The sequence below is a fragment of the Acipenser ruthenus genome, chromosome 47 (assembly GCF_902713425.1).
Source record: "Acipenser ruthenus chromosome 47, fAciRut3.2 maternal haplotype, whole genome shotgun sequence".
Classification (NCBI taxonomy): Eukaryota; Metazoa; Chordata; class Actinopteri; order Acipenseriformes; family Acipenseridae; genus Acipenser; species Acipenser ruthenus.
Window position 1 is genome coordinate 3,985,499 of NC_081235.1, and position 11,013 is coordinate 3,996,511.

Here is an 11,013-nt window from a genome sequence, read left to right on the forward strand (position 1 = left end):
GGTAGCACCATTTGTGTTTTTTTTAATGAATGATGTTACATTACATTACACACAAACTTGAAGCTTAGTCACACACACATCTAGGCTTTCCTGTCTGCGTATCCGGTCGGGAATCATTAATAGCCAGTGTTAAAAGTGTTCACATCCATCCCCTGCTCGAAGGATGAGATGAGACCTCTATGTTACAATTACAGAACATGTGCTGCTGTCAAATGCAGAGATAATAACAGGGTTACCATGGTATTCAAGTTCAACATTTACATAAACAACCTGTTATATAAAATGTGTTTGTATTTTAATCAAACCTTGTAAACTAAAGCACAGCAATTACAGTCCTGGAGTGATTTCTTTAAGTCAAATATCTGACGCTACTCTATAATGCTTTTATTTCACTTTGTAAGAATACCATGAACCTAGCAGCATGGCTCAGTGACTCTTCACCACAAGAGGGCACGTTAACCCAATGAGCAATGCCTTCATACAGCATGTACAGCACAGTCAGGGTTGCCATGTCTGAATTTTGATGCAGTCGTGGGTTTAAAAATTTTTGGCTGCTTTGCTTCTGCAGATGTTGGCGCTTTTAAAATGTTTTTACATGCATGGTCCAATCAAAATAAAATAAAAAATAAAGACAAAAAGGGGCATATAACACTGTATTCTCATCATTCATATATTGCAAAGCAGGTCCCCTTTGTCTATTTATACAGATCAGCTCAGATCTCACCCGGAATTTAAGGTCAGCATTAAAGTCCTTTTTTAAATGCTATTTATATATCTATTTAACTTCATTGTTTGTTGCTATTCATTTAAATATATGTCTGTGTCCAGGTTTATATTGAAGTAGGGCAGTTTAAGGCACTTCAGAATTCCTGAAAACACAGGCAGATACATAATTGTGTTTTTTTTTCACTTCATGGAATTTTGTTTCAGGTTATTCATTGTAGGTTTGCTATCTTTTAATCTACATGGTTGTCTTTGTGGATCATTTTATTATATATGGAAAACCCTGCAGACCCCCTAAAAAGTAGACCAGAAAATACTCTGTAATTAAGCTGTACCGCTCTTGGTGCCCCCCTGTGGTAATTTCCAGAATCGCCACTGGTTGGTTGTTTGTTCCATGGGGTGCAGATTTGATTATCAGAATTTATTGGGTTACACTTTTGTGTGAATTTAAGTGACACATTTTTGGCTACTTTTGGGTTATTTTTTAATCAGCTTCTTGGCTACAGAAGTCATACAGATGTGGCAACCCTGAACACAGTAAAACTGGTCATATCATTTTTTTTTTTAAAGTATGCTGATAATTTTGTCTATTTGTCAACATTGATGCTATATATTGCATAGATAATTAAATGATTAACCCTATTTTACACTGCACACGAGACATTTAATAAGGTGGTCGAGATACAATTTCATCTTCATGAATATTTGCAAAGCTGCTCATTTTGTGGTAGTTTCACCTACTTCACATTGTTTGAAATGTGAGCACCAGCGTTCAACAAGCCCAGTCTTCAGCTTGTTGTTCAGCACGGAAAGATCTGAAGTATGAAAAATAACCTTAAAATTAGCAAAATTGCACCTACAGACGATCTGACACACATGGAACAAAATAAGAATGATCTTCCTGCAAATATATTCAACGGAGTTCCACTAAAAGGCAAAATAACCTCCATAGTGAAGTATTTTTGGCAGTCACTCACTTGCAGGCAAAATGTCTATTATGCCCCCTACAGGCCATGTGATAGTAGAGGGTCGAGATCTCTTCAGATGCAATTGCATTCCAACATGTAGAACTAACAGCCTACAGATGCCTTGACCAGACTGCACCCAGCTACCTCCAGACCCTCATCTCTCCCTACACCCCCACTCGACCTCTCCGCTCCGCCTGCACTAGAAGACTAGCTCTACCTCCGCTACGCTCCCCTGCCTCCCGAGCCCGCTCCTTCTCCACCCTTGCTCCGCAGTGGTGGAACGACCTTCCTACAGATGTCAGGACTGCCCAGTCCCTGACCACATTCCGGCGCCTCCTTAAGACTCACCTCTTCAAACAGCACCTGTAGAACTCCTCTGTTGTATCCTGGGACACTGTCACCCTTCATTTAAATGTGCTTTATTTTGCTCTTATCTGCCCCCTATTTTACTGCATTTAATCCTGTACTTCAGAATATTGTAATCTGCCAAGTGTTTAACCTGTAGTATTTTGTACTAAATCATATCCTGATGTAACTATCACTATTATCTGCTGTATTATTGAATTGTGGTTTGTCACACTTGAACAAAAATTATTGTATTTCTTGCTCTTATTGTATTACTTGTATTGTAACACTTGAATGTATTTGTATTTGCTTGCGATTGTAAGTCGCCCTGGATAAGGGCGTCTGCTAAGAAATAAATAATAATAAAAAAATAATAACAGCTGTAGCAAAAACACCATTCTGAAGCATACGTGTACAGTGTCATAATAGTATTTCTCCACCCTTATTCTGACATTGCTGGTGTCATTACGGTATGCAGAAATATTGTATAGGTTTCTACCTATATTATAAGTAGTACTGGGCTGTAAATACTGTATGTATCTCGTTACAAAATGAACTGAAAGTAAAGAACAGCGAACACACAATCGAAGCTGAAGTTTTTTTTAATGTTTTTAACATTCTGGACTAAACTACTGGCAAAACATGCACCGGATGTGGTTTCACTGTACTGGCGGAAGTTGGCCCAGGTCCCGCGATATCAAGCACTGCGAGAACAAGAACGGTCCTTTCCGAAGAGATCCTGGCAAAATGGTGGGTGATGTGATCTGTTGCTGAGACTGGTTTTAACCTACAATCTCACGCCATCCGTGCAAAAATATACAGAAAAGCAGCGTTAAGCTGCACATGTTGACGACACGCAGTTTCGTTGATCACTTGGATGTGTTATTGAGTTGGGAATCGCGAGATTATGACTTTTCTGGTTACGTATTTGTGTGCTGTATGTCAGCCATGTAACGCGTGTGTCGTTTCCTTTAAATTCGCAACAGTATTAAACACAGTGTTGACTGTGTTCTTAATGTTTGTAGATATCTGTACGAGGTTCAGTGTCTGTTTGCCATGCATTATTACAGACCCGTCACCTTCCGTGATACGAGTTCATTCATGGCCTAGTTTGGTAACTATGCAGCGGGTACCTGACTGGCTGAGGAAATTCAGTTTTTGAATGTGTATCCGTATCAAACACACCCGCTCTGTGCTGCTCCGTTAACCTGCATGTGTCTCTTCTGTTTTGCGCGAGTATCAATAAATGTGACCGGTATGTGCTGTTTTATTGAATGGCTAGTGGTCTGTGTCTTGTCAAAATTAAATAAACTGTTAAATTATAAACCTTCTGTCTTGTGTAGCTGTAACGTTAAACAAAACTTAACCAAGCTGTATATAGTTAGAATGTGGGGTAAACGTCTTTTGGTTGTATAAAATACTAGTTTGCGTAGATTACTATTATCTGGATGCACAGAAAAAACGTATGAAGGCAGCGTCAGAGTTACAAATGTCAATTGGAGTTGTGTGATATCTGTATTGGGTAAATAATTCAGAATGATATAAAAATAAACTGCGTCTCTAATGTCCTTGTATTTTAACTCTGATCTGTGGCGATGTTCTACTGTATTAAGCTTCCTTTCTCCACAGGCAGAAGTCGAGCAAAAGAAGAAGCGAACCTTCAGGAAATTCACCTACAGGGGTGTTGACCTGGACCAGCTCCTGGACATGTCCTAGTGAGTACCCGTCCTCTTCTACACAGCTTGTCCCTGGCATACCCTGACTGCACTGGGTGTGCTTGGGACACAGTGTGCCACTTGCTGTTCTGTCCCTATACCAGGTAGGGGTGCTGGAGCTAACTGAAGGCTGGGTTCTAACCAGAGATGTGTGAAACTGCATCCCAGACATGTAGGGAAGGCTTTATTTGGCAGTTTGGGGGAGGACCCAGTAATCCAACTCTCTTGAAAGACATTTAGCATGTCCCTTGCATGAATGCCTTATTGATCTGCTTTGAAGAGCTGTTATGTTAGGATGCTGATTGGTAGGTTGTCAGAAGCCATGGTTAATGTAATCCTACTGAACTGTAAATCTTTTCATTGTGAACTCCTAGAAGACTATTGGAAGGTGTGGATGTCCATTCGGTGGCACTGTCTAGTGACTTGATGGCCTTTTCCTTGGCCTTCATGTCTCTCTCATTCCAGTGCCAGATTAACCCCAGTTTGCAGAAGGGCAGGGCTTCTGATCTGTAGCCCTTCCCTTTCGAAGGCTGGGGACAAGTATTGAGTTTCCTACAGCCCTCGGTAGCAGTAGTAGTGAACTTGTTTTGGTGGGTTGCTTCTTTGATTTGAAGTTGATCTAACAGGGCTGTTGTAACGCATTGAACGTATCGTGTGTGGCACACTATAGGCGAATGTACTTTTATTATTAAATCTGTTGCTCTTAGGCTTAGAACAGTCAGCCCTTCTCTATTGTTCATATAACCCTTTCCACGTTTAGGTGTAGCTCAGTGTTGCCTTTGAATTGTGAAGTTCTTTGAGGTGGTCTCATGTAAATCGCAGATGTCAGATCTGAGCTGCTGTCTCTTCCCTGTAGCGAGCAGCTGATGCAGCTGTACTGCGCCCGCCAGCGACGGAGGCTGAACCGCGGTCTGCGTCGCAAGCAGCAGGCCCTCCTGAAACGCCTGCGCAAGGCCAAGAAGGAGGCTCCGCCCATGGAGAAGCCAGAGGTGGTGAAGACTCACCTGCGCGACATGGTGATCCTCCCCGAGATGGTGGGCAGCATGGTGGGAGTGTACAACGGCAAGACCTTCAACCAGGTGGAAATCAAGGTGAGGCCCGCAACCAAATCGGTTGTTGGTTTTGAAACCAAGCAAGCAGTCAGTCGGCAAGAACAATCCAATCTCCACGGACATGCTGTTTGTTTAATCTAGCATGAAGACTATCCAGGTATCAGTCTTGAAATGCCCCGTTTAACTACCTACGTAATGTACGATCAGCAAGTTTGTGAAAACATAGCTGAATGGCAATCATGTAGTTGATCGCACGTGATTTAGGTAGTGTGGCTACGACAGAAGTGGCTGAAAGCTCAGATCAGAATTTCCAGTTTAAGGCATATCCATTTTTAAAACATTAGTGTAATTTTATAGTCCTACATAGGGCTTATTAGCCCTAAAGTTCTTTCACGGTTGCTTTCAAAGACCCCTGATTAGCTCTAATCTTGGGCTACCTAATGTTACCTTGAGTAAGATAACTGGTGCTAATCTGGGTCTGTGAAACCAGCTGTTGGAGTATTTATTACTAAACATGAGGGACACATTGGTAGCATATGGCTGTGACGCTGCTGGCCTGACTCTCCCCTGTCTCTCTCCTCCAGCCCGAGATGATTGGCCACTACCTGGGCGAGTTCTCCATAACCTACAAGCCTGTGAAGCACGGTCGCCCTGGTATTGGTGCCACCCACTCCTCCCGATTCATCCCTCTGAAGTAAAACTACTGCAGTCTCTGTATGTAAATAAAAGGGCGATCCCACCCACTGTCATGCCTCTGTCCCTTATTCCCTTTACACGGTGCTGCGGTGCTGGAGGAAATGTCCAGTGTAGCACAGGTTTAATAAGCTGGACGTGTACTGCTGTTTGAATCTCATATTGGCTTGGTGGTTTGGGTAGGCGTTGACTACTAGCAGTGCCCTGGGGCAGGGTTAGGAAACCCAGTTCCTTCATTATTTTTCATCCTTGGAGTGCAATGAAATGATGAAGGATTTGGTTGAAGTCTTGCAATAGAAGATCAGTCTACCCTGGCCTAGGAAGAAGCAGGAAACTTGTTTATGTATTTCTGCTGCTAATTGGTATTATCCTAATAAGATATTCAAAACTAACATGATAGCAGAACAGCATAAATATTCTGAGGTTAATGTTGGCGAGTGCTGTCATGTGAACTGGTAAATGCAGTGTTTTAAGTAAACTGCTTTCACTGAAGAGTAAAACTTATTGACCAAAATGTGCCATGATCTTGTATCTTCTCTCTTTCAGGTGCTAGGTGAATACGTTTAAAGTAGCACAACGTTTTTAATTTCCAGTGTATATGTACGCGTATAGAAGTAAAATACAGCACACCCTCGCTATAACACCCTTCATTATAACGAACCTGGACCCCAAATAAAAAAATAAAAAAAAATCACAAGCACACGCTGTATGTACGCACGGGATGCCACCTCCGCAGTGAAGTCAACTCTTTAGTTTCAATAAAAAGCAAACACTAACTGCCTCGAATGAAAATCATTTTATGTTGCAACAAAGCTGGGAACTGTATTGATTGTTTGAAAAAAGGAGTAATGCAGGTATATCTCTGTCATGAATATAGCAACATTGATGAAAGTAAAAAAAAAAAAAAAAAAACTTGAGGATCTGATTAACTTTTCATGTCAGGTTGATTTGGCATAAAAGCTCTTGGGATTCTTGCATGGTTTGGTGCACTTTGAAACGATTCGTGTCAGATTGATTTTGAATAAATGTTCATCTTCAGTTCGATGTTTGTGCTTTCTGTACTGCGTTTTAATTTAACAAATGGGATAAAACAAGGCAGAATACTGCATACATGAGACTAACAGGTATGTGTGATTCTACTTGTATTCACAATCTCATCTCATCAGCTTACTCCAACAGTTTATCCTTCATTTTGATGTCCCGTTTGCTTCATTTAGATGTTGGTAGTTGTGTCCTAACACATCCTCTTATTGAGCTGTCAGTTTCTTCTCTAATGTCAATGGCTTGTGACTGCACTGTACTATGCATTACAAATCTCACAGTTGGGCAGTATTGTCTCAGGGAACCAATGAGAGTATTACATGGAAATATATTGATTTATAGGAGATGCTTTTTAATCAGTGGTGGTGGCGGATAAAGCCAGGTTTTAAAACCATTATCAAAAAATTGATCTGAAAACCTACATTTTAAAATTGTGTCTTAAACCTGATGTGCTCCTTTTGTTGGTTACGATACACTATTCAAATCTAATACAAAATAGCAGCATGTTTAGACCAATGAAAGCATGTTTGTTTTCCCCAATATGTACCTCCACTACAAAATTCACTACCTCGAGAGTTTAAGTTGAACCTAAACCTCTTATTTATTTTTAAATCTAGTTGTAAATATGTTTTGCACTTGGCACCTGCATGCAGGTTGTTTAGTACAATATCGTGGCTATCCCCTTAGTTTAGTATTGTTGGTACAGGTTGAAGAATAACTGCTCCTCAATTAAGGAGTTTGGAATGGTTCAAATAAATAAATCCAAGGTCGGGAGTGTATTTATTGTCGCTGCTTCCCCAGGCAACATTTATTTAGGGCAGCTCACCATCTAGTCCAAGTGTAAAACAGAAGTAGTAACGTGTTGATCTCAGTCTAAGGGATGGTAGCTCCTTTCCCCACAAGCTTCTCTGAAAAGTAGGTCAGTGACCGATAAGCCTCGAACACACAAACCAGCAGACTGACTGCTGAACAGCTACAGACCAGGAGAGAGAGGGCGTCTCTCACCGTGGCGCCAAACACCTTGCACGTTACTAATCCCTGGCAGGGGGAGGTGCTGCAGGTTGTCTCGGAGGGCCTGGTGCTGTAGAGCTGATAGGCAATGAGCAGGAAGAGGCCCTCGATGATAGCCTTGCCCAGGAGACTGAGGAAATGCATGTGGGGCCTGGCCTGGAGATATTGCGGACCCGGTTGGTGGAGCCGTGCACCGGCCAGCGAGAGAGTGAACAGGAAGATGAGCTGCAGGCAGTACAGGTTGAAGGGAGCAATGGGGCTATGCTGGTCGAAGCAGGCTGCTTGGCAGCCTACCACGCTGGTATTGCAGAGGAAGCCTCTCTCCTCGTCTCTCCAGGCGGTCTCGCCCCCCAGCACCAGAGTGAGGAGCCGCAGGAGGGTGGCAGTGGAGAGACAGACCCGGGACTGGGAGCTGGAGAGCTGGCTGGTGCCACTCAGAAGCATCGTGATTCTCTCTGTGTGAAGCATGGCAACCCTGCAACAAAGAGTGGGGGTCCTGGCTTTCATTACATGATTTGTGTGTGTTGATGAGAAATACATGACACCTTAATGTATAATGGCAATAATCAAAATAAGATGTGTCTTTTCTCCATCCAAGATCAGAACAGCACTGCATTCAAGGCATCTTTCCAGTACATTATTACAGAAAACAGTGATTGAAACATGAAGCTACTAATATAGTAGATGTGTAAAACCAATCAGCTTATTGTAATGCTCACTGAGGACTAAATCAAGGTGACTATGCTGTTGGTAATGGAGCAAGCAGCCCCAACATACATGCTTCTAGTCTGTGTGACATTACAATCTCTTTAACACAACCCATCTGTTAATGTAGTGTCTACATCCTCAGCAATTGCAGTTTCTATTCTTTTTACACATGCTTGTCAACTCATTCAATTAACCACACTCCACACTGTCTTAGCTGAAGCACAGGCAAGCAGAACCAACGGGAGTGGTAAGGAAGGCTCATTGGGTTAAACCCAGTTCTGTTGATATTGCTGCTGATGCCTGACTTGCAGGTTTAGTCCTCTGATCAGGCTGCTCGCATGGTTGTGATACCGGTCCTGGGATCAGGGTTTGGGTAGCTGCCTGCCGATGTGCTGGTCTTGGCCGAGCATTTGGTCATTGGCTGTTTCCAGCTCAGGGGGGGCTGTGCTAGTCTTTCCCCCCCGATTCTCCTTGCCATACTTGGTCTTGGTATTAGAGGTGTTTGTAGGAAAAAGAGCGACAGATTAAACACGTTTCAGAAATAATTGTTTCCATACCTTTTAATGTCTGTCTGTGTATCCGGAGCAGTCTGTTCCTTAACCCCCTCTCTCTTTCGCTGAGTCCTGTATGCTGTGACTGTGCTTTCTCTCCAAGCTCTCCTGTTTTGCCCTAAACACAGAGAGCTGCACCCAGGTGCTGTAGGTGTTTGGTCTGTACACACCCCGGTCACTGAAAGGAGGTCAAAACTAGCAAAGAACACACCTGCCTGGGGAAAGCTAGCGAAGTCCTTCTGCCAGTCAGAGGAGAAATGCCTGCAATAACACTGCATTGACTGCTTTCACAGACAGTAGCACTCGCCTAGTCTGTGAAACCAGCCGAATGTGGTACAGTTTTGAAAGATACGCATTCTACTGCAAACGGATTTGACGTGATTTAGGAATGTACTTGAAAAGCCAACTGGGTCTACCCAGAAAGTATGGAGGAATAAACACTAATTGATAGGTACCAGCACCAACAACATGTATAATTATACTGTGTGAATGATGAACGAAACCCCACTATCTATTGAAATGTATACTGATGCAGAATACTGCAGTGACCTCTTGTGGGAAGAAGCTGTCACTGCAAGCTCGTTTTGCAGTTTGAGCAGGCTGGTGATATAATCTCTGAACACTGGATTTTAAATAACCATTCTGCCTGAAAAGTTACCATTGGAATACCATTAAAGAAACCCCAACAGAACCATTCGCCGGCTACATCTCAGGGGTGCAAATAGTTTTGAAAAACAGCCTACTGGTGCTAAATTATCAAACCCCTCCCAAGTCAAGCCCTCTCCCCTACTTTTCAATGAGTAAAAGTCCACTGTGGAGTCACTTCAGCTTTCCACACGACACAAACCTGTGCTGTGGATGAGTGTGGGTGGATCAGTTGAGTAATGAGAAACTGTCATCATCTATGGTTGCTAAAGAATAATATATATTTTTATAATAATAATACATTAAACATGTTTACTGGTGCCAGAAGTTTATGTTGCTGGTGCTAGAATCTAGCACCAGATAATGCTCCCTTGCATCTTTACCAGCTATGGAATCACCATGGATTTGGAGCTGCACATACAGTATCAGCTCTGGCACCTGCTGTGTGCATTGGTCCATTAAGTTGTAGTACCATTGGTATGACAGAATATAAACACAGTGCCACTGTGGTATGAGTCTGCAAAGGCAGCCTCTTCCCATGATAGCTAACATTGCCCCTTAATACTGAAGCATTGCTGCTGAAGGTCATTCATTGGAAACCTGTACTGTGTTTAACGCTGCAGTCCATGCGCCCTCACAGTGGATAACCTGCAGTGCTTGCATGAATAGGGAGCAATCGAGGCTCCTCCATTGAACCCGACTAGAGGATGTCTTGGAGAATGGCAACAGCCGTCTGTTTAATGTTCAGTAAATCTTGCTTTCAAAGCTCATGGTTTTCATTTTTGAAGGTGTTTTGGAATGTAGAACACAGCAGAGCTGAACTCCCACCATCTCATTCCTCTCGCACACAAAAAAGGAAACAACGATGCGTTTAATCCCTGTGCTTTACTTTACCCCGCTCAGGATTCCTTGTCAAATAGTTCAGGTAAAACAAAAACAACCCCTTTTTCAAAAGTATTTTGTTTTACTTATAAAGAATGTTTTTTAAATATCATTTTCTTACAGAAGTTTCATGTTTTTCTGGGTGTTTTTTTGTGTGTGTGTGTGTGTCTGACAGAGCTGTCCTCTTTGTGTGAAGTCTTGGTCTCATTCACATCTAAGTTAATATTTTAACAATATACCCCGAGGGATTTGAGATGTATTTTGGTGTAGCTAACCCTTAATATGTTGCTGGGGTTGACCCTGCTTTGCTTCTTGAGTTTTCAATTCAAACGCACAACAAATCAGAACAGAAGCAGCAGTGGGATGTTCTAATGAATTTGCACGATATAAAAACCATATAAAAACCATGGCTATATGTTAAGAATATATTCATGAATATATGTGGAAAAAAATGCCTTTAATATTCAAATAGAATGCAATATACTCTAATTGCGGGTTATTTCATAAACTAGGCTACTCAGAAATAGCTCCGGATCACACGACTCAACTAGTTGACGTTAGGATGCACGAGTTTGCATCATTCTCATCAGCACCGTGCAGAGGACATGGAAGGGCAGGGGCTTAAGGGCTATGATATCGTTTATTTATTTGTTTACATTATTTTAACACGGTGAGGCAA

At 42.2% G+C, this 11,013-nt stretch overlaps 2 protein-coding genes and 1 non-coding gene across 3 annotated transcripts; 2 read left to right on the forward strand and 1 right to left on the reverse strand.

Moving 5' to 3' along the window:
* The first annotated feature begins 2,663 nt into the window (after positions 1 to 2,663).
* On the forward strand, positions 2,664 to 5,547 carry LOC117966203 (small ribosomal subunit protein uS19). The gene is made up of 4 exons (XM_034911827.2): positions 2,664 to 2,786; positions 3,666 to 3,751; positions 4,608 to 4,842; positions 5,388 to 5,547. The coding sequence occupies exons 1-4, from the start codon at positions 2,679 to 2,681 to the stop codon at positions 5,499 to 5,501; spliced, it is 543 nt and encodes a 180-aa protein (XP_034767718.2). The 5' UTR covers positions 2,664 to 2,678; the 3' UTR covers positions 5,502 to 5,547.
* LOC117401535 (small nucleolar RNA SNORA35) lies at positions 4,158 to 4,293 on the forward strand. The gene has a single exon (XR_004544353.3). It is a non-coding gene; the product is annotated as a small nucleolar RNA SNORA35 (small nucleolar RNA).
* A 1,494-nt stretch (positions 5,548 to 7,041) lies between the features above and the next one.
* LOC117401229 (gap junction beta-4 protein-like) lies at positions 7,042 to 8,951 on the reverse strand. Its single transcript, XM_034001770.3, has 2 exons — positions 8,814 to 8,951; positions 7,042 to 8,023 (listed from the first exon to the last, which is right to left on the reverse strand). The coding sequence occupies exon 2, from the start codon at positions 8,014 to 8,016 to the stop codon at positions 7,411 to 7,413; it is 606 nt and encodes a 201-aa protein (XP_033857661.1). The 5' UTR covers positions 8,017 to 8,023; positions 8,814 to 8,951; the 3' UTR covers positions 7,042 to 7,410.
* Between the last annotated feature and the right edge of the window lie 2,062 nt (positions 8,952 to 11,013).

Bases quoted from the DNA above. Each gene is read 5' to 3' on its own strand.
- LOC117966203 (XM_034911827.2), top strand. From the start codon at position 2,679: ATGCACCGGATGTGGTTTCACTGTACTGGCGGAAGTTGGCCCAGGTCC. The intron at 2,787-3,665 runs GTGGGTGATGTG...CTTTCTCCACAG, and splicing joins GAAGAGATCCTGGCAAAATG to GCAGAAGTCGAGCAAAAGAA. The intron at 3,752-4,607 runs GTGAGTACCCGT...TCTTCCCTGTAG, and splicing joins CAGCTCCTGGACATGTCCTA to CGAGCAGCTGATGCAGCTGT.
- LOC117401229 (XM_034001770.3), bottom strand. From the start codon at position 8,016: ATGCTTCACACAGAGAGAATCACGATGCTTCTGAGTGGCACCAGCCAG.